The 23,806-nt window shown below is 36.7% G+C and overlaps 2 protein-coding genes across 3 annotated transcripts in view; one reads left to right on the top strand and one right to left on the bottom strand.

Moving 5' to 3' along the window:
• Window positions 1–371: 371 nt before the first annotated feature.
• On the bottom strand, window positions 372–16,787 carry LOC121864993 (LYR motif containing protein 1-like). The gene is made up of 4 exons (XM_042364257.1): window positions 16,759–16,787; window positions 16,058–16,138; window positions 9,737–9,964; window positions 372–2,171 (listed from the first exon to the last, which is right to left on the bottom strand). Exons 2-4 carry the CDS (start codon window positions 16,080–16,082, stop codon window positions 2,032–2,034), a joined length of 393 nt encoding a protein of 130 aa, XP_042220191.1. The 5' UTR covers window positions 16,083–16,138; window positions 16,759–16,787; the 3' UTR covers window positions 372–2,031.
• Window positions 16,788–17,022: 235 nt separating this feature from the next.
• LOC121864994 overlaps window positions 17,023–23,806 on the top strand; it is a 137,272-nt gene continuing 130,488 nt past the window's right edge. For both annotated transcript variants that reach the window (XM_042364258.1, XM_042364259.1), the window contains exons 1-3: window positions 17,023–17,106; window positions 20,949–21,045; window positions 22,386–22,472. In XM_042364258.1, the coding sequence (XP_042220192.1) occupies window positions 20,955–21,045; window positions 22,386–22,472 (178 nt within the window). In that variant the 5' untranslated portion in view covers window positions 17,023–17,106; window positions 20,949–20,954. The remainder of the gene's footprint in view (window positions 17,107–20,948; window positions 21,046–22,385; window positions 22,473–23,806) is intronic.

Raw genomic sequence — 23,806 nt, forward strand, 5'->3', positions numbered from 1 at the left:
AAGGTAAGCCATGAATAATGTTTCTTTGTACAGTTGCCAGTAAAAGTCCTCCCACAAACTTGCTACACAGGGCTGTGGGAGAACTTTTGCGGGCAACTGTACAATATCATGTGTCTGAGGTGTCTCTATAGGTGTGAGCATATTAACGGAATTAATCTCCATTTAGCGAACTAGTTCACTAAATCGAGCGAAAAATAAAGGAAAAAATTCTTTCCGCTAAATCAAGAGTTCGTTATATTAGATTCTGTTAAATTGAGAGTACAGTATACTGTACTGTATATTGGAAAGGACTTACTTGCCTATCATTTCAAGAAAAATATTCTAAGCAATAGGTTTAAGTCACTTGAGTAATGAAAAAAGAAACACGGTTATGAAATTTTTTAAATATTTTACTGTTGACATATTACAATAAAACAAACAATAAATTAACCTTAATAGATGGCAAGATCATTTTATTTAACTTAAACTTTTTTGTTTGTGTTTTTGATGAATATAATGCTGTTTCTTAAAAATAACAAGAGGATTGTTCCAGAAATCCCACTGTACAGTTAAGCCTAAATTAGGTGACTTACATGCTGTACACTATTACTCAACTAAGTCAACAGTTTAAAAACCCAGGATAATGTTCAACATTAGCAGCTGGAAACAATTAATTAATTAGTTGACACTTTCCTTGCACATTTGAGTATCTAAAAAGAGAATTGAGGCTACAGCAGTCATCAATCAAGGTCAAAGATAATGATTATCTTAAACACTTAAATGGTACACACTACAAACTGACATTTCCCAGTTCCAGTCCAATTTGGCTTTACCCACTGGGAAGAAGAGTGAGTGAATCACTTAATCCAGGTTAATTTATACTATGGAATTTCAGGAACAACATTCTACTTTTTCTAAACTTAACATCTGTCTCAGGCAACTCAAATACTAAAGAGTTTTAAAGGAAAAAAGCTCCAAATGTAATTACAACAAGTATACCACTTTGTGAGTCACCCTACTAAAATAACTGTAGCACACAAGAAGCTGACTTTGCATAACCCTCACTGTCATACAGTGCCTTGAAGCAAACCTAAATGTAAGTCCTTCTCTGGGATGTAGCTAAGGCTTTATGAGATATAGGTCAAAGTCCTGAGTGTTCTTACTGCATGACCCAATACAGCATTAACTGGCTGTCAGAACCCAAAATGGGTTCCTTTAAGTCCTCAAAAGCATGTCAAGAACTTGGAAATACACACCTAAATCACAAAAAGGAAATATCATGTTCAGGTCTAACAATCCCTTATTCAACTTCAAACTTCCAAAACCGAACATCCTGCAATTCCAATTTCAACCACAACTGCACCTGGAGTAAAGATAAAGGGCTTTCATACAACAGGCTAAGCTATACACCATGAAATTAAGATCCCTCTGACACAGAGCTAGGTTGTGTTGGCTCTGTATGGTAACACTCCAGCTAGCCTCAAACTAAGTTTTTTAAGCAATAATTAACAATTACAAATTTAAAATAACAAAATCTTTATTGACACTAATGCTCAGGATTGTGGCTACAGATAAAAACTATCATATTAATTGGGTTAGGAGATGCACTTAGCTCCTAATTGATGAAGAAAAGCAGAAAACATTTGCTATTCCTGGAGGACCAGTGGCTGGAACTGAAGATTGACCTGGAAAATGACAAATTGCAGCAGAAACCAAATGAGGGTCACAAAGCACACATGCTAATGTGATGGTTAGACTCATTGCTTTCAACTTGGATTGGTGACTGTTGTATCTTAAGGCAATCAAATATGTATAAATTAGTAATGATATACTGTAGTTCCAGCCACTGATGTTGAGAGTTGTTAACCTGGATTTTCAACCAGTAGACTCAGTTGGGTAATACTATACGAGTACCCAGAGCGAGGTGTTAGGCAATAAAAACACAAAAACAAGCCTGTTCAATGATATATGATGATGAAAATATACAACTTTAAGTGATGCAACATTCAACATCTACATTATTTACAAATTATACTATGTACTGCACCTATTTCAAGAAGTATTATCAATGGATTTTATATAGACAGGTCTGGAAACATTCTGCCTTCTTATGTTGCCTCTACCCCAACCTTTTGTTATGGTGTTGGGTGGCATATTCACTGGTCTTGGGTATGGGGTCTTGTAGTGTATCGCTGAGGAGAAAAATATGCATATTAAATTACATGTCTGAATCTTTACTATGATTATTGTGCTATCACTGCACAAATAGGGTTGATCTAGGTCTCAAAAGTGGGAATTACAAGTAGTGACATGTGTATACCTTGTAAGATATAGTACACTATTTGTCTTTATAATACAGTACTAATACTAATTATAATACTAATACAGGTACAGTTATCTCTCTTTATCCGAATTAGTAGGTTCCTTGAAAGCCATTTGGATAGTGAATAATAGAAATAGGAAAATAGGATTTGGTTCCCAAAGTCCGTAAACCTCAATTTTTTAATTGTTTCACAAAAAAACCCCACCTACTGTAATCTAGTACAGCACAGTCGACCCTCGTTAATTCGGACCCCTTTAATCCGGATTTCGGATAAATCGGACGAAATCTGAACTGTCCGTATCAAATTTCTGGTTCTGGGATTGTCCCAGTTGCAATTGGGGTTGCAATTTCAAATTCTGTGTCATTACTATGGAATAACGAAGTCTCTGGTGCAGTGCACTCTAAGATTAAGAGAAAACGGAAGACTCAGGCGTCCTGAAGCGAGAGAAAACGGACTCCTATGACTGGGCACTCAAATAAACATACATACACATAGCTACATGTTTTGTGGACCCCAAATTTTTTGGCAAAAAATTGGGGGTCAACATCTCCATACGGGTAATAGTTTCGTTAGGTTGAAAATTATTTACCAGTAACTACCAGTAAACAATGGAAACGACGCACCACCAGCTGTGAGTGTCGGTACAGTTGCCAGGGCAGATCTCTTACGTCATCATAGCAAGCCCAAAGTAGCCAAATGCATGGTATGGTAGCACAGGACTATGTAAAACATAAAGTATTCATTTTTAAAGTTTATTTATAGATACATAAATTTTTGTTCATTGCATTTGAAACATCAATCTTTGTTAATTAAATTTGAAACAAAAGAAAACTATGATACCGTATTTCTAAATACCTGTACCGGGTATTTTCATTAAAATATTACATCACAAGTATATTTTACCTTAACTGTGACTAAATGAATATATTATCAGAAATAAATATGGAAATGTAATATTTTTGCTGAAATGGCGTACGTATTACAGTGGAAAGTGGGATAAAATCATGACGAAAACAATGACTTGCGCTTTCTTTCGTTGTTCAAAAGATTTTACCGTAATTGCTTTTCGAATAGTTTTCAGTTAAAAATCTGTTGTATACAATAATATTCCCTCCTAATTGACTTGAATAAATACTACCCGCGTTTCAGTGTAAAGTGTCGTAATAATAAATGGTAAACAATTTGCCTTCGGCACTCTGTGTTTCAGGCACGGCGAGCCTCAGTTTATAGGACGTAGAGTGTTTTTACTGAAGGTTTTGTTGTTCCAATACCCTCAAAAACTTGGGTCGACCTATAAACAAGGAATATCATAAATAAACGATTTTTTGGTCAAAAAATCAGGGTCGACCTATAAACGAGGGAGGGTTATGGACGAGTCCATACCAAATTTATGGTTCTGGGATTGTCCGATAGATGGGTCACGCGGCGGCCTTGTGCGCGCGTGAGTCACGCCAGTCATTGTTGACCTAGCGCCACATTCGAGTATCAGTGTTGTGATGCCCTGCAATTTTCGTTGATATTTCAGTGATTAGGCATCTTTCAGCCTTATATTTTACATCATGTCTTCAAGGGGGAGTAAAATGCCGAAGAGGAAGTATGTGACCCTTTCTGTGAACCAGAAACTGGAACTTATAAGGAAGTTAGAGGCTAGTGCTTCGGTGTCTAGAGTTTGTGACGAGTATGGTGTTAAAAAGCAAACAGTTTCGGACATATGCAAGGCTAAGGACAAACTCGTTGCATTTTCTTTGAAATATTATGTTGATGCAACTTCTAAATCATCATCTGTTGGTGTAAGGAAGCGTATGAGAGTGGCAAAAGATACAAATCTTGAGGAGGCAGTGACGAAGTGGTTTGTGCAGCAACGATCCTGTGGTAATGTCGTCCGTAGTGTAGAAATACAAGCTGCTGCTGTTAAGCTAGCAAGTCATATGGGTATCGAGAATTTCGAAGCTAGTCACGGGTGGTTATGGCTTAAATATACATGAGGTCAGGTCATAATGATGTCATCCACTAATCCCCACACCAACACACACGTAGAGGAGCTTAAGAGAAAGGGGGCTATGTGACTGGTCAGGTCAGATCAAAAATAAAGGACCCACTAAATAGCTATCCTACATCTAGCTCCAAGATTTTCAAAGCATTTTTAACCTTGAGCCACTGACAAATAAATTCATGTAACATAATATCAGTTTTGAACTGACCATCACTAAGGTTTATTGATATTAATTCCTTAATCAAACTAGCTTCAACCAGAAGTCTTTCTGTGACACAAGATGATTTGAATATTTCTAAGCTTTTTTCCAAGCAATGGGATGATTATTATTCCTAACATGAACGAACACGGCACTGCTTTCAGATGCTGTTCTGATATTGTACTTATGTTGTTTGATTCTAAGCTGCAATGTTTTCCCTGTCTGTCCTACATAATTACCATCACATTTGCTACATGGAATACAATAAACACTTCCATTGACATTCAAACTTGGGCTATTTTTGATTAACATATTGATAATGGTTGAGTCATACTTGAAAACAACATTAATATTTAATAATTTAAGGGACCGAACTAACGGGACAAATTCATTGCGATAGGGCAGTCAACATATTCTTAAGTGTAGGAATTTGCCTGGTTTGAGTAGAATGAAAGGATTTTTTAGCCCTATTGAAACAATGATCAACAAACACAGAAGGGTACCCAAGTTTTTGTGCAATGGAACGAATGTGTTTCAATTCTTCATCAATAAATTCAGCGTCACAAATACGCAAACATCTCAAGAACATAGCAGACAAAACTGACATTTTGGTAGACTCCAGGTGATTCGATAAAAAATGTATGAAACTGTCTACCTGTGTAGGCTTTCTGTACACCTTAAATTTGTAGTTTTGGCCATTTCTAATGATAAGCATATCAAGGAATGGAAGGGATCCATTTATTTCTCTTTCAATTTTCAATGTGATACTTGGGACAATATCATTAAGCTTGTCTAAAAATTCCAATGGGTCACTGTTTCTAGGCAAAAGACAAAGAACATCATCTACATATCTATACCATGGAGGAATAAAGTCCCCTATATTGGGTAGTAATCTAGCCTCAAAAAATTCCATATAAATACAGGATAGAGGAGCAGAAAGACAATTACCCATGCTCATGCCAAATATTTGCTTGTAAAACTTCCCATTTGCTCTAAACACATTGTCAGTTACACATGCCCTTAAATCACTATACAGGCATCCCCCGCGTTACGGAAGCCCGGGTTACGGAATTTGTAAATTATGACCAATAATTTCGCGTTACAACCCGTAAATCCGCCCTTACGGAAATTGGGGTAAATTTTAACAAACACAAGGCCTCACACATGCCATTCAGACTGACAGACTTGGCAAGTTTTACCAACCATAAAGACAGTTGAAGCTCTAAACATCACTCACAATGGATCTTGAATATTCCAACTGTAATCAGACATACCTAAGTTGCCTCAACAATTGCAACCCCAGTTGCAATATCAAATTCTGTGTCACTACTAAAAAATAATAGTCCCTGGTGCACTCTTAAGATTAAGAGAAAATGGACAACTCAGGAGTGCTGAAGTGAGAGAAAACGGACGACTCAGGAGTGCTGAAGTGAGAGAAAACGGACGACTCAGGAGTGCTGAAGTGAGAGAAAACGGACGACTCAGGAGTGCTGAAGTGAGAGAAAACGGATGACTCAGGAGTGCTGAAGTGAGAGAAAACGGACGATTCAGGAGTGCTTCAGGAGTGCTGAAGTGACCAGACGACTCAGGAGTGCTGAAGTGAGAAAAGACGACTCAGGAGTGCTGAAGTGAGAGAAAACGGACGACTCAGGAGTGCTGAAGTGAGAGAAAACGGACGACTCAGGAGTGCTGAAGTGAGAGAAAACGGACGACTCAGAGTGCTGAAGTGAGAGCGGAAGACTCAGGAGTGCTGAAGTGAGACTCAGGAGTGCTGAAGTGAGAGAAAACGGACGACTCAGGAGTGCTGAAGTGAGAGAAAACGGACGACTCAGGAGTGCTGAAGTGAGAGAAAACGGACGACTCAGGAGTGCTGAAGTGAGAGAAAACGGACGACTCAGGAGTGCTGAAGTGAGAGAAAACGGACTCCTATGACGGGGCACTCAAATAAACATATACATAGCTGTATAATGCAATATTATGCAATATTAACCCCTAAATTGGTTTTAAGAAGGTATATCATAAATTATTTAATGTACAGTACTGTATTGTATGTGTTTATAAATGTTTATTTTCATTAATAAAAGTACTTGAATTACTTTTTTGGGGCCGAAAAAATTCCTTAGAAATGCATCTCGTTTTATAATGGAAGTCAATGGGAAAATAGGTTTCGCGTTACGGAATTTCGCGATACGGTCAATTTTCCGGGAACGGAACCCTTCCGTAATGCGGGGGATGCCTGTATATATACAGTATATATATACGTACGTATACACTCTTACTCTTAAATCTTGTGCAAAATATATGACGTTTATTTTCAAATTATTCGCTGTCTTACAAGGATTCCAGCAATGCAATTTATATTCTCCCAACTTTAGTCTGTGATATTATATAAGATAAAAACTTAAGGCCTACTGTACAACCATGAAACCTTTGCTGGGGTGGTTGGGAGGGAGGAAGGAGTGACAGTGACATGTTTGACAGTTAGTGCCGAAGGTCTAGTGAAGTATTTATTTGTTTATTTGTCCTTTAGATTGAGTTTTTGTATTTTGCTTATAAAATTTCATAGAAGTGACAAGGGAGAATATAATTTACATTGCTGGAATTCTTATAAGATAGTGATTAATTTGAATGTAATCATGCCATAGTTTGCACTAGACAAAATTTTTAGTAATCATTTTGTACATTACTTTGATTACATGTACAGTTCAGCTTTGCCCTTAGGACAGTGTGTGCATGTAAATGAGTTTCAATAAATGAATAAAGTTAGCACATATATTGAGCCCAAAATATTAGTTGAAAAGCTTTATGTAGACAGAGCTTGGATGACAAAATTTTAGAATGACCAATAATTTTAATACTGTATAAAAAATGCACAAATATTAAAGAGCACAATTTTCTTGATATTTACTCCATTGGAATGTAAACATAGAAGAGATTACTGAATTGGCTGAGTACCCCCTCAGCTTATCAGCTGATGTTCAAAACAATACGTGATTTTCGTAAGGATTTCGTTAATCGAATTTTTTTTCGTTAACCGAATTGAAAATTTTTATGGAAGATAATTCGTTAACCGAAGCGTTCATTAACCGAGGGACCACTGTATGTACTTTTTCTGTGAGTTGGAACCAACTGTATTTGTTAATCGAGGGACCAGTGTATTATTTTCGCATTTTCGACCTGGTCGTCAGTCCCTAACCCTGTCGTAAGTCGGGGACTGACTGTATATATATATAGCTTAGAGACATTTGTTAAACATTTTATTATACATTATTTTATGAAATTAATTAACTTTACAACTTATTTAAGGTACTTAAAGTCATTTGGGGTTGATGTGTCGATGCATATCCAGCTACCTAACCACACACTCATTTCAGTGAAAGTGGTTCATTGAGACATGCTCACCACTTTTCTTATGACATGTAATTTCCAATTTCACGTCCATCCCATTGCTACTACTGTATGCATCCTTTTAGTCACTACACCACCTTGCTTCGGTTTGGAACTGATGGCTACAAAATAGCCAACCAATGTCACCAAAGACACAACAAAGTTGATAATTATAGTTCTTGGAGCACTTCAAAATAATGCCTGTGGACACAGGTGACTGGTACTGAGCATGCATAGTGCGGGTGAGAAGGATGACCTTTAAGAGAATGGGAAGCGGGTGGGAATTTCAATCACCCAAACACTTGTGCTCCCAAAGATTGATGGATTTCAGCCTCAGAATCCTCTTAACTGTGGGGAATTTTTACGTGGAGGTCCATTATTATTTGACAACTAAAGTGCAAAACCACTTATAATGAACACTTATAACAAGGATCCCTGCATTGTAAACATTTTGTGTGCAGGAGTTAGCACACAGATTGGGGGAGGGGGGAATAATGTGGGGGATCTCGGCTGTTCGCCGTCTCAAATGTCCCTTGTGTAGTGAAACGATTGCCAAATGGCAATGCAATAATTTTTCTTTTCCTGTATTTATTAACATTATACAGTATTTATGTATTCCTTACATTTACTATTGAATGGGGTACAATAATACCATAGTAGACCACAAAGAAAGTGTTTCCCTTATCTTCGTCAGAAGCGTCTCTATGAAAACCAAGCTGAACAGCAAGTATTTACTGAGAGTATCGGCAGAATCGGATCAGAAGCCTGCCAAGCTCTGTGCACATTTGTGGATTTTTTTCATTAAATGTTATACATTTAATTATATCTTATTTATTTATTACCTATAAGTCATATGAAGGTACTACTGTACAGGTGCTCCTCTACTTAAGAGCGTTCAACTTACAAACTTTTAGAGATACAAACATCATCACTGAGGGGGGGGTTACCTGCCAGAACAAGTGCTTAATGTGGATGAGACTGGATTGTTTTGAAGAAAATTCCAGATAGAACAAACATTACCTAAGAGGAGAAGAGTGAGCCAGGTTTTAAGGCTGTATTAAAAGGTATAGCTGTACTAAATATCCATAATCTTTTAATTTTTTACAATATGTTTGGTATCTACAAGAGTAAAGTTGGACTTACAAACAAGCCTCAAGAACATATCTCGTTCGTAAGTAGAGTAGCACCTGTATACCGATCTAACCGACCACCAAATAAGAGGCAGAAATTTATAACTGATCACCCAAAGCACCGGCCACCTCCAGTTTCCCATAAGTAGAATATATTCTAATATGGATTAAATAAACTTGATACTGCACTGTACTGCTATAACGATACTGTATTATAATTAATACATAGCTATACTTAGAAGTACAGTATTGTTTCCCACAGAAATTTTGCTTGAAATTTTATATTTTTACATTTGGGGGACTTTTTTGTAGGAATGTATCCCTTTCATAAACTGAAACACTGCTGTATTTGAATGTTTTATCTGGCCATCTTATGGATAGTAAAAAAGGGGTGTAAGTATACAATTTTCAGATAAACATGCTGTACTGTATTTATAACGAAGCATACCTGTAATGTATTTGGATTTCTAAGGGATTCAATGCCAGATGTGGAACCCTCATGCTTTTCTTGTGATGATAAAGTAATTTTAAAATTCAAAACACTGGAGTATTTTAATTTTTGATGGGGAAGTTGAACTTTTAGAGAATGGTCTTGATATTCTATGATTCACTCAAAGGGTTAAGAGTGGAATAAATAATTGAAAGATAAATAAAACATTTGTACTGTAAATATTAGATCAAATCATTAACACTGTACTGTATAAATGTTAAGAGAATGACTTACCCATTTCTAGCCTAGCCTCTCCTTCAGCAACATGTTCCTTAATATTTTTCATGTTTGTAATGTTCTTATTTGCTCTAAACAATTGCTGTGTTTCATTTATGATGTAATCCCGCTCTGTCTTTGTTTCTGAGGGATTCTGAGCTTTCCATGACCAGCCAACACGTAGAATTCGTCTATACAAGGATAACACTTGTCCCCTATTGCTACTTGCCATGAGACAAAGAGCACCTGAAAATTATACAAATATAATTAAAATAAAAGTATATTATTAAAAATACAGGTACTGTATTATTAACTTGCAATTACTACACTGAAATGGTAATAAAAAACTGTTTTAGAATAGACAATGACGCTGCCTTGAAAGACCCTTTGGCTGAGTGAATATGTACAGAGTTTGCTTCCTGTCCTTAAGACTTGCTGCTTCACACCCTGGGCACCCCCAGCCCACTCAGCTAAGAACAGCCCTGCATTCACTTGTGTAATACTATACGCTATGTACCAGGTAACTTGCGGTCAGCTAGAGGGTGTGGTGAATGGTCAATCACCTTATCTCTGGAATACATAAGCAAACAAAATGGCAAAGCTGAATATAACTTGTTAAATAGCTGCTGGTGTTTCATTTTCCCACCAAGTGGTAAATTTTTTAAATTAATTCTCATTTCACCACTTATCAGCTTGGCTGCCGCTTGGGCAGTTGGTCCGTTCTTTATTTTTCTGGTGATAGTACTGGAGTAAACCAATGAAGTTTTGTAGACTCACAATGGCTAACACCTTCTCACATGTCTGAGACAAGGACTCGAACCCATGACAATAATGACATAGTGGTGAGAGATGCATGTTACCGCTGTACCACCTCTAACATCATGGTATTTTCAGTCTGGTACAAAAACCCACAGATAATTAGTTGTTTCTACATAAATCATTTCAGTCTTTGACATAATCATTTGAAAAAAAAGGGGATTTACAGAACAAACACAAGTTGGTGGTTGTGGCCGCCATCATTACTTTTATTTGTAAGCAAACTAAGCTACAAAGTGATCAACCTCATGGCTATGACTTGCTTTCTCAACCCTGTGATTCACCATCACCATACCCTGTTCAGATCATAAGCTTAAAAAAAAAAGGTCTAAAGTTGTTTCTCAAAGGCCTCCACAGAAGTCAGCTGCTTCAGGGAAGCAGGCAACCAATTGTAGAATCTGGATGCTGTATAGGAAAAGGATCGAGCAGCACAAAAACATTCCTATACTGCTCTAAGCTTCTCAAGGCATTAAGAATCATCACTACTATGCAAAATCATTTCAGAATGTGTAGTCAATGGAATTACTGTAGTAGGTTTGCCAAATACTAAGGCTTACCAAACATTATTGTCTTAAAAGTGAATAGACAGAGTTTGAACTCTATCCTAGCTTTAACTGGAAGCCAATGTGCCTTCGATGGTAATATTCTTTAATTCAAACTTTTTCCCACTCACATCTTGAAAATTAATGTTTTCAAGCAGTTATAACTTTACATACAATAAAATTAGCATTTAAGTGAGCCAGAATTGAGCATCATTAACAGTTATATATGGATTTATTTACAATATATCAATTGTAATTGAATATTATATAAATGAGTCAATGAGTTGCAAGGGGGCTCCTATAATAGAAAACACAGTAACACAATATTCTTTGGAACTTAACTATAAAAGAGGAAAAGGTTTAAACATTGTTAAAGAAATTAAAAATACTGTAAATTTATCTCCTGGAGTAGATGAGTTACAGCAAATACAGTACAGTATTATAATGGAGCCATTGGCAATATTATTTGAACAATTATTGAGTAAGTGAACAATACCTGAGGAATAGAAAAAAGCATCAATTATCGTCCAGTGAACTTGATAGCAATGTATGCAAGATACTAGAAAAAATTATGGATAACGTGTAGATTAATGCTGCCAACGATCTAGCAAGAACACACTGCTCTTCCACCATAATTTTTGTTGTTAATTGCTAGTGACAGTGTTCTCTTTTGGGGATGTGTTTCTTTTTAAATTTATACTATAATACCATCGTCAAGCTATGGGAGGGGGAGTGCGTAGTGCACGGGTCGTCTGAATCGCATTACCATGCTATATAATACATGACCCAACTCTGAAAAAATAACGTTTCCCCAATAGGGGAATACGTTACTTTAGGTTAAATAAGGATAAGTAAAATACGGACATTATATAACCACTCGGGGGGGGGGGGGGGGTGAAGTCACCCCATGCTAGGAGGTTAGGCCAGGCTAATGTTTGACAGTGATTGAAAAAAAAAATTTTTCCAGAGAAAAAACCTATCTCCAATAAAAAAAGCAGCAAAATAAAATTCATGCAGGAATTTTTTTTCTAGCGAAATTGCTCGCAGCACTTAAAAGTAAACGTTTACCAAAATTATAAGAGAACATATCACATATGAAAACTAGTACAGTCCTATCAAAAAAGCAATCTGGATTCTTAGCAGGAAGATCCACTGCTCTACAACCTTTTAAAAGTACTGTACCTGTACAGTGGGGTATGCTATAACGAACGGTTTTACCTATAAAATTGAGAATGCTATAACGAACGCAACTCCTACAACGAACGAGGATGAATACGGGACTATTTTGTCTGACGCATGAATATTGTTGTACCGCGACCCACAACAAGAGAGTCAGGCGCCATCTTTGTCTCATTGTGTAGCCAGTGCACCACAGTTATTGTTGAAATTTCGTCTTTTGATGTGGAAATACGAGTTATTTGTATAAATATTTTGTTAAACAAGTGTACAGTTGTAACAATGAATCGTCCAAAGCGAGTGAGAAAGCTCATAAGTCTTGAAACTAAGAAAGAAATCATAAAGAAACGTGAGAATGGAACAAGCATTGCGAAACTTAGTGATGAGTATGGGATGGCTAAATCGACTATATGTACGATTTTGAAGAATAAAGAGGAGTTGAAAACTGTGCAAGTGGCTAAGGGAATCTCTAGACCTAGCAAAGCAAGGTGTCTTGTGATTGAGGAGACGGAAAATTTACTCTTAGTGAGGATAAAGGAGAAAGAAATGGCAGGTGATAGCATTAGTGAAGCTATAATTTGTGAGAAGGCCAGACAATTGTTTGAGGACCTTAAAGCCAAGACTCCCAGTGCAAGTGATAGTGATGTGCCAGTGTTTAGGGGTACCAAGGGGTGGTTTACTGGTTTCAGAAGGAGAAATAAATTACATAGTGTTGTGAAACATGGTGATGCTGCTAGTGCAGATAAGGAAGCAGCTAAGGAACACCAAGACATTTTTTTGCATGTGATTAAAGAGGGAGGCTTCGTTTCTCAGCAGGTACTCAACTGTGATGAAACTGGACTTTTTTTGAAAAAAATGCCTCGCCGTACATACATTACCAGGGAGGAAACTTCTGTCCCTGGCCATAAGCCAATGAAAGACAGGCTTACCCTCCTTTGTGCTAATGCTTCTGGTGACTGCAAAATAAAACCACTCCTTGTGTATCATGCAGAAAACCCCAGAGCTTTCAAAAACATTAGGAAGAACCGCCTTGGTGTTATGTGGCGGTCAAACCCAAAGGCTTGGGTGACCAGAAGTCTTTTCTCTGAGTGGGTGATTGAGGTGTTTGGACCCGGTGTTCGAGAATACCTCAGGGAGAATAATCTTCCACTGAAAGCTTTGTTGGTGATGGACAATGCACCAGCCCACCCTCCTAATTTGATGGTTGAATTGCCAGAGGAGTTCAACTTCATCACTGTGCACTTCTTGCCACCCAACACAACACCTCTCATCCAGCCCATGGATCAACAGGTAATTTCTAACTTTAAGAAGCTGTACACAAAGGCACTGTTTAGAAAATGTTTTGCGTCCACTTCTTCCAGTGATGTTAGTTTGAAGGAATTTTGGAAGAGTCACTTCAATATAGCAGACGCTGTGTTTATAATTGCGTCAGCCTGGAAAGAAGTTACTATGAGGTGTCTTTGTGCTGCTTGGAGGCCATTGTGGCCTTAATGTGTGCTTCAAAGAGACTTTGAAGGCTTCGAAGAGTTAGAGGAAGAGGCTGTTGTACATGAAATTGTGTCTCTGGGCAATTCCATGGGCCTGGAAGTGGATGATGATGATGTTGAGGAGTTGGTGGAAGAGCACAGTAAGGAGCTGTCCACTGAGAAGCTGCTTGAGCTTCACAAAGAAGAAAATGAGACACTGAAGCAGAGCTTAACTTCTGAGGAGTCAGGGGAGGATGAGGACAAGGAGGAAAGCCGCATCATTCCAGCCAAAGATCTCAAGGATGTGTTCTTTTGCTGGAGCAAACTGTCTAAGCTTGCTGAGGATTATCATCCTGATGTTGGTTCTGTGGAAAAGGCCATAAGTGTGTTTAATGACAATGTGATGAACTACTTTTGGAAGGTCCAGAAATCAAGGTTGAAGCATCCAACCCTGGATTCCTTCTTTAAAAAAGTAGCAAAAGACCCTACAGACAAAGTGCCTGTGAGACAGTCACCAAAGAGGGCTAGGAAGGATGACTCCTCTCCTTCCACCTCTTCTCCATAATTCTCTCCTCCCCCCTCCCCCTCTGCCTCCTGTCCCGCATGCTGAACAACACTAAGGTAAGATAAAGTACAATATTTTTTACATTTTCCACAGAAAATTTTCAGTGTTAAGTGGTTGTATTTGGGGGCCTGGGACGGATTAATCCTATAACGAACGAGGTTCTAGAACCAATTAGATTCGTTATAGCATACCCCACTGTATTAGACACATGGACTGAGGCCTTGGACATTGGAATGTCTGCCAGCGTAATATATCTTGACTTCCAAAAAGCAATCAATATGGGGTCACACCAAAGTCTTCAAAGAAAATTGTTAGCATACGGTATTGTAGGTCAACAAGAAATTTGCTGGGAATGCAAAATGTAAATGGCAAAAGGTGATACTGTATCAGGTTTCCCACAGTTGTCAGTTTTAGGACCCCTGCTTTTTATAATACAGTACTGTACTGCACAGTATAAATAAATGATCTCCCAGAAATAATCAATACAAACATACAGTATACTGTATCCATCTGTTGAAGATACAAAAATTTTAATCTAATAAGCAGCCAAGAAGACCAGGAGATGGGAGAAAGGAGGGAGAATTGACTTCTTAAATATAAATGCATACAGGCAGAGAAGCATAGGAACAAGGACCTATGAAAGATATCAGACAGCTGCAACAAGTATAAGTATCATTAGAGAAAGATATAAGAGAAATAATAGACAAGCTGAAATTTAAAGAACATATTGTATACAATATTTGAGAAAGCTAAGAAAGCATATTAAATGATGGAGATCATAAGAACGATCCAATTTCGTGATCCTGAAACATTCATACTACTGTACATATCAATGATAAGGTCATACTTCGACTTTGCTAACTCTGTATGAAGTCCCTATGGAAAAAAAAAACCTAATGAGAAGATCGATGCAGCCCAATGGAGAACTATAAAACAACTGGGATGCAACACCTATCATACCCTGAGAGGTTAAGGAAATGAAGCTGTCTAGTCTTAGAGACAGACAAATAAGGGGGATATGAAAGAGATTTTAAAATTTTTAAATGGATACAGTTCTATGATAGTGAAGTCGGCGGTAATTTTTTTTTAAACGAATATTAACCAGACAAGCTAACCTAACCTGACCTACCCTGAGCTAACCTAACCTACCCTGAGATAACCTCACCTGCCCTGAGCTAACCTAACCTACTACTGACATAGAAGAAAATCGATTCCTAACTAAATAAGAATCCTAGTGATGATGGTAAAGAATCGGAAATACATACTGGTATACAAATGAACATTAACCAAGTCAGCAACTTAGTAAGGTAACTACCGACGACTGACCCACCGCCGATTTTGCATAGTAAACAATTATAAAAACGCCGCAATTTCACTGTGTTTTATAGAGGACACTGTCGTAGTTTGTGCAATTTTTTTTAACCCAACCTAAAATTAACATAAAACCTAGCATAACTTAACACCTGCCACATTAATACCAAGAAGACAAGTAGTTCACACCTTAGGCGCCTAAATATCTACCAAACGAAACATCAGCACTCACTGATGAAACTATAGTACCGGTAAGAAAATAAACACCAAAACAAATAACTCGCTGGCCAGTCAGTGGTCAATATTAACCTCAGATAGTACAACTGTTGAGTGATTTTGCAACATATTCAGGACCCAGAGGAGATAGTCACTTAACATTTGTGGTTATGAAGAACAGACTTAACCAACCAAACCTTCCTAACCTTACCTAACTTCCCCGGTATATTAAACAGATAGAACTTACTATGATATGGTGAAATTTGAGGCATTTCTGGACGTCAGATGATATGGCTGCATCGGCACTATGCAGCCCGGCGGGTTAGTCCTATATATTAACCAAACATATTAATAACAGCAAAAGAAAGACCGGTGCATGACTGAAATTTCACCATAAAAACTTACCCAGAAACCAAACATCTAGACCCATAACTTTCACTAAATTAACCTACCTACCTAACCTAACCCCTGCGGGGTAGAAAACATGAGAAGGGAGCGGAGGCAGGCAGTGTGACATGCCTCACGAATCCAGATAGCTCGTAGTTTGACAAGAAATGGCAGGTAGAGATTTATTGATCTAATTTCATAGGCGTTCCTCACTTGTGCGATTTTTTTGAAAGAAACACGTTTCCAAGAGGGTTTAAGGGTTAAGGAATGTATACATGTGGTAGAACTTGCCTAAAAGTACTTCTATGCGATTTGAAGATATGCCAAACCGGATAACAACCAAATTTACGATATTTTACTGGAAAACAACCGAGTTAAAAAACCAGCCATGTCTGTCACTATCCCGAGTCCTGAGGTGAGGCAGAGGTTGTCTACACATAGCAGCAACAACGTTTATAAACAAGAGTTCCTTTATAAATTCAATGACAGTGAATCATAATTACATCTTTAAATATACACTCTATATAGGTTGACACTTGCTGCTTATTGAAGTTTTCTTACTTTTCTTCTTCCCTCAAACAACTTCTACAGCAGCACAGGAGAGATGGTACACCAGCATTATCAGGAATATTACATTTAATTAAAAAAAATGAAATAACAAAATGAAATTCGAAAATTACCATCCATATACTTAATCAATCTTATAAAATAATCTTTCAATGTCAATATAATGTCTATTCAGGTTATATAAATGGATAACAAGAGGGTATTTTTGGATAGAGTTGTATAGAAGCTGTTGAAGTTCAATTTCCTGAAGATACACAACGTCAACTGTAACCCTTCCCACATTGCCAGAATTACAACTCCTATTTTCATTTTAGATATATCTCTTTGAATGAATGTTAACAGGTAAGAAATGTGGCTATTATAATTATTAATGTTTTTAGAACTGGTTGTGACCTATAACTTGCATCGTTATTCTTTTAAACACCAATAAAGATTTAGCGGTGACAGAAGTTGATAGTTAAACCTCTTCTAAAATGGCCGAATACTAATTTCGTTGTAGTCAATGTATTTATTGTTGATAAAATTTATACACGAATGACACAATTTGTCACGAAGCTCCTGGTTACTTTCATATAACATAAGTGATGCAAATAAATGTTAATATCGGAGGCTACTTCATCTTTAGAGCTTGCTTGGGATAGATCCCACAAGGGCCAAGATGTTTCTTGCTTCTTACACAGTACTGTATTATATATATATATATATATATATATATATATATATATATATATATATATATATATATATATATATATATATATATATATATATATATATATAATAGATAGCTCTCAGTTATGTCTAACTGATTTCCCAAAGATAAAAAAAAAATGGTCATCCCCATGGGGGGTCCGACTAATTACCCAAATGTAGCCGCAATGAAGTCAAATGATGGTCCTACAAGCGTAAATCGGACTGTGAATCACTTCTCGATTATTATTTGGTGTCATAAAGTCACAAAAAATTGGTAAACTTAATTTAATCTGAGTTAATAGATCGAGTGCATGTACCTAACCTAACCTAACCTAATCTAACCTAACCTAACCTAACCTAACCTAACCTAACCTAACCTAACCTAACCTAACCTAACACAACACAACTCAGATTAAATTAAGTTTTCCAATTTTTTGTGACTTTGTGACACCAAATACTAGTCGAGAAGTGATTAGCAGTCCGATTTATTCATGTAGGACCATTATTTGACTTCATTGCGGCTACATTTGGGTAATTAGTCGGACCGGATAAAGATTATGTTTTCATGGCAATATGGTTGCTGGCAAATTGATCTTGTTAACTAGTCCAAAGCAGCTTTGTTTGGAGAGAAAATTTATGAAATTATCTAATATTGTTGTAGGGGCGGATTTTTTCTATTATTTATCCAACTGCTGCTAACCATTTTATATAGCTAAATTTACTTCTCTCAATTTTGCATTAGTTCTTTTATTCTTTTCTTTCTTTAACTAATCAAACTATTTCTGTCTGTTACTGTTCTCGTATCTTGTTATATTCTGACCTTGGGTTTACCTGGGAAACCCCTTGTTATGTTACACTCTTCAATGCTCACGGTAGCTGCCATCACCCAGGTTTTTCTATCAGAACATACTGTATAATATAACACTAATCACTTACCTAAGGCGATAGTAACAGGACACTTGGGTGGTATCAACGTGGCCAGGGCTGGTGCACGTGGATTTGTTTGTATTCATGGTGTCAAGGTATTGGGAAGAAACAAAGGTAAATACTGTAGGAGGATGATACCCCCAACACTCAATAAAAATAATTTATTTAATATTAAGTTGAACACAGGATACTTTATCAGAGCATACACCTTTGAACCACCCCTTACTGTTCACTCAAGACTTGGCCAAATTTACGTTAACACTTATGCAGGCTTCAAAAACCACTTGGCCTCACTTCTCCGTCAGCCGCAGATATTCACGTTAACAGGACCAATGTACCAGTCAAAAGTACTATAGGGTTTTAGGTAACATTCTATGACAGTGACACACAAGGACTGGTCATCCGCACTTCAGTATTATTACATTACTAACACTTCATAGTACTTCTCAAACACCCATCACAAGATTGTTCATGTACTGTACACTATTAGTACTCTCCACACTTGGGGATATATGTTACTCTGGCCCACACACAGTTATCCCGACTCCACAGTCAGTGATACAACCTTGCTTCACGTCTTAGATACTGATGTGGGTCATTGACCCGTACCGGGGGGGGGGGGGCTAATCCCCATAAAAAAATCCTTTGTGAACTTGTAATACAGTACAGTATTGTTTAGGGTAATATGTAACGAGAGTGGTCCAGATAAAATGGTAATGGTGGAGGAGATGGATGGCACTCAGGAGCCGGTGCATGCCCAGTACTTGCCAACAGTGCGTAACAGAAACGTGACCGATCGCCCAAGCGGCTAACGAACCGATCATTTGATGAAGAGGATAAAAGAAGAAAAAAGAAGGACTTTGTGAAATTACTGTACACCAAAATTTCAGGAGATGCTGTTTGGATGACACAGATTGATAAAAGTGAAATGACAACATTGTAGAACTGTACAGTATTTTGTATACTGTATGTATTCGGTGCTACTATAACATGCGGTCTACAAGATATTTAGGTTAGGTTAGGCTTGGTTAGGTTAAGATAGGTCAGGTCTGGTTAGGTCAGGTCAGGTAGTAGCACCATATATTTTTTTTACCTATCTTTCAATCATAAATTACTTGTCAGTGGGCAGGGCATGAAAGAAGAGGGAAATAACGTGGTAAAAATATTGCTTACACTTATCATATGGCAGTAATTTCACGTCTCTATGTGCTTTATTGGTGAAAAAAAATTACTGCAATTATGGTGCCATCGGATCTTTCGTGGCGACCATGTTTTGGTTCACATCATATACTATATGGAAGCGTCCATAGTCTTTGCTTACATGTCAAGAAACTAACGACGATCTCATTGGGTATGTTTATTATAATTTATATTGAATTGAATTCATTAATTTTTTTCTAGAGATGTTGCTTGGATGATAGTTAATTCATAAAATCGAAATGACAAAGCACAGGTTAGAAAGTTAGGTGAGGTTAGGTCAGATTCTAATAGTTTCTTTGCATTCTCTTTAACATTTTCATGTTTAATTCCGTAAGTTATTCATGTGCTGTCTCCTCCACCTTTACCAATAAGAGCTTTATTACCTTGAGAAAATTACTAAAAGTACACGAGGAATGTGTTTTGTGTAATACTGTACCTAAAAATTTTAGGGCTGAAATTGACAGGGGAAAACAGTCACATATGGCTCCCATGAACACCATGTTTAGATTAAGATTATTTATTTCCAGAAAGTAATTTAATATTATTTATTATTTTAAATGAATAAGATATAAAATGACTATAGTATTTTGGTTATGTTTAGCAGGTTAGTTTTCTTCATTTTATGAATTATGAATTATGAATTATAGAATGTAGCTGTTTCCCTAAACAACCTGTGAAAACATCAACACTCGATTGCAGAAAGTTTACTTGGCAGACAGGTAGATCCTCCAGAGATGGAAAAGGAAACATTTGTAAAAGTGAAATTATACAAAATGCATTCATCCTACATTTTTTGTCAGTTTCTGGAAGTAATTTTTTTTTATCTTGCATGGTGAAATTTCCTCAAAATGGTACTAAGGCTGGACTACTCTTGTCAAGTATGACATTATTCTTATTTAATGTCTGTAAAGTATATCTAACTTGTATTATGCTTTTTATTTTTATGATTTGTCAATGAATGGGGTCCATTTAGAATGTATTTTTTCCCTGTGTACTGTACAGTACTGTATATAAAGAGCAGAGGTCACTGCTTGGCTGATATTGTATTGCCAATCACTATTATGTATAAACTAGGCAGTAATGATTACTCAGACAACTATTCCATTAGACAGCAACTCCCTGGACTTCCAACCACTTCTGACTCCAGCACTGATTATGTCACGCAGGTAGCAAAACTCATTTACACATTCCAGAAATATATCTCCAGTGTTGAGTGTCTCCAGCCTTCCAAAGGCCACTTAGTTACCTGTGCATGCAAAAACTTGCAATGAAAAAAAATGGTCAGAAAATAGCTGGATGTAGAAGGTGAGTGTATGAAAGTTTTAGATAAAATAATTATACTGTATTTATTTTTCTCTTTACAGTTAAAAATGGGAAGGAAGAGGAAACTTGGGAAGGATCCTGAACCCTATCTTGTACAACATGAACCTCTCTCAGTAGAACAACTGAGTAGAATTTTTGGTATGTTACTCATTTGTTTCTTTAAAATGTGTACAGTGCAGTACCTTGATATGTTTAATAGAAGATCCCATAGGCATAACTGACTGTTACTGGCAGTGTGGATACAACACACTGTATACTGTACTAAGCTCTCAGTGTGTAATGAGGCAGTGTGGCTGACACTACACTCAACCACTTTCGCTTCTCCATCTATAAAGCTAGGTACAGCACCCATTTTTAGCTGGGTGGACTGTGAGTACCCCACTATTAAACCAGCAACCCTTAGGACAGGGATGATTTCTGTAACCAATTGGCAATAACTTCCCTTACTGTACTGTACACTCTGATTAATATAGTACAGTATACTATAGTTCTTTACAAAGGGTGCACAAATCTAGAGACAATCTATTCCCTAGTTGTGAGTGTGTTGTGCTTCAAAATTCTTGAAATAAATAAACATACTGTACAGTGCTTTATATGCACCAGTTGTTCATTATCTTAGTATCCATAACTGCTGTACAGTATCATAGTACAGTGCTGTAATTTGTAGGGCTTTCTCCAAACTTGTAGACTCTTGCATATTTAAATATACTTTTCATGGATTGCTTTCTTTAAACCCCAAGAATTTTTTTTTCTTTACTCCTAGTAAACCCCATAATTTTTTAAACCCTCAACACTTGGTCAATTTTGGCACAATATATATACCAAAAGTTTATTGTGTGGACCTTGTCACATGTTGATCAAACTTATTAAGTTTGGTGCAAATCTGTATACTCATTTTGAAGTTATTTTGGTATTTTGGGAAAACACACACATACAATACTGTACATACATACAGACAACTACAGTATTTTGAAATGACATTATTTTATTTAATACTTTATGTGTCTTCAATGAACATTAGTTTGGTCTTGGTCATAACTTAAGTGAAGAATGGTGTTCATTGGTATTTAGAATACAGTACCTTGATGGGTAAATGTAAATTTGGATAAAATAGAATACTGTATCTTGAATATCAGAAAATACATTGTAATATTATTTATGAAACTGTGCTTGGAAATTTTTATTCCATTTTTGGATTAGACTTTCTAAACAACATAAAAAAAATAATTCATATAACTGCCAGTGAAAGAAGGGAAACCTGAAGGAAAAAGGCCTCATTTTAACAACTGGAGGAGTGAGGTTGAACCTCATTCCTCCAGTTTTATGGTTGTGCTACTCATTACAGTATACAGTATTTATTTCTAAGATCATTTAACAGTTATATTTAGTATCAGAGACTTTTTATGTCATCAGATTACTAGATAGTATATGGTAGACTGTTATTAAACACTGTTCCCTAATTTATCTTACTCCTTCAGATAGTGATGATGAGGCTGTACCCAGAGCTGTAGTGTCTCATGTAACATCACCCAAAGCAGGACAAGTGTTCTTGGTTGAATGTGCAGGTAAAAGTATATTCATTTTTATATTAATTAATGTATTGTGCAGTATAGTCTCGATTTACGCGGATTTGGTTTACGCGTTTGGTCATTCAGGCGGCACCTTGCCAGACCGACAATTTTTATTTACGCGGTTCATTCCATCATTTATGTGGGAAGCGGTGCGGGCAGGGTGCATACAAAGTCGCCCAGTCAACAAACATAACCGAGTTCTTCACCCACCACAGCCAGCCCAAGTCAGTGATAGTATTAGTGATACAGGTTGTACCTCTCTAGTCCGGCATTCTGTGGTCCGGAAACTCCCGTGGTCCGGAACGATTTTAGTTTGTCCAATAGGTAGATAGGCAGTTTTTTTTTTTTTTACTTATCTGAATTATTATTATTATTACAGGAGTATTAAATTTTTGCCCCTCAGGCCCCAATGTGGGTCAGTGACCTATGCCCGGGTGGGCTAATCCCCTTAAAAAAAAAAAAGCCGCGGGAAATTAAGGTTTGTTTACATCCGGCAGTTTGGCTGCTCTCTCTCTCTCTCTGCTTGTCTATACAGAGTACAACATTTAACCCTTCAATATATATGAGCAGTAAATAAGTGTTGCTTTCATATTCTTATGTAGAGTAATGACGATATATTTTCACATGTGCGCACTTACATACGAGCAGTCTCACTTTTTTTTTTACCATTAATGGTTAGCTACTTATATTGTTCCATTTATTAACATTAAATAACATTACAGGTACTTCAAACAACCATATTCATTTTTTACATTAATTTTACTACAGCTAAACTCAGGGTCTTATTTTCTTCAGTTTTATATGTAGAACCAATCAGTCACTGGTTTCGTAAGCTTTAACATAAACAATGCCGGCAGCCGTCTCGTCTCCTCTAATATTCCACATATTATTAATAAATTGTATTGTTAATTTTGCACACACGTACATTAATTCAATAAAAACAAATTCAGAAACATTAATTAAAATATATATGAACAGTAAATAAGTGTTGCTTTCATATTCTTATGTAAAGTAATGACGATATGTTTTCACGTGTGCGCATGCGCACTTACATATGCGATCTCTCTTTTTCTTTACCATTATCGTTAGCTACTTCTATTGTTCCATTTATTAACATTAAGTAACATTACTTAAAACAACCATATTAATTTTACTACAGCTACAACCAAGGTCTTATTTTCTTCAGTTTTATATGTAGAATCAGTCAGTCACTGGTTTTGTAATCAACGAAAACAATGCTGTGTCATTTCCTCGTGTGTTTTAATATTCTACGTATTATTAATGAATTGTATTGCTCATTTTGCACACATAAACATTAATTCAATAAA

Source organism: Homarus americanus, unplaced genomic scaffold, assembly GCF_018991925.1.
Source record: "Homarus americanus isolate GMGI-L3 unplaced genomic scaffold, GMGI_Hamer_2.0 scaffold2539, whole genome shotgun sequence".
NCBI classification, from domain to species: domain Eukaryota; kingdom Metazoa; phylum Arthropoda; class Malacostraca; order Decapoda; family Nephropidae; genus Homarus; species Homarus americanus.

What these genes read in the sequence shown, in the direction of transcription:
- LOC121864993 (XM_042364257.1), bottom strand. Translation starts at nt 16,082, where the DNA reads ATGCCTCAAATTTCACCATATCATA. An exon ending in TCAAATTTCACCATATCATA is followed by an intron (nt 9,965 to 16,057) that starts GTAAGTTCTATC and finishes TATAATTTTCAG; the next exon opens with GTGCTCTTTGTCTCATGGCA. An exon ending in AGAGGCTAGGCTAGAAATGG is followed by an intron (nt 2,172 to 9,736) that starts GTAAGTCATTCT and finishes TTTTCTCCTCAG; the next exon opens with CGATACACTACAAGACCCCA.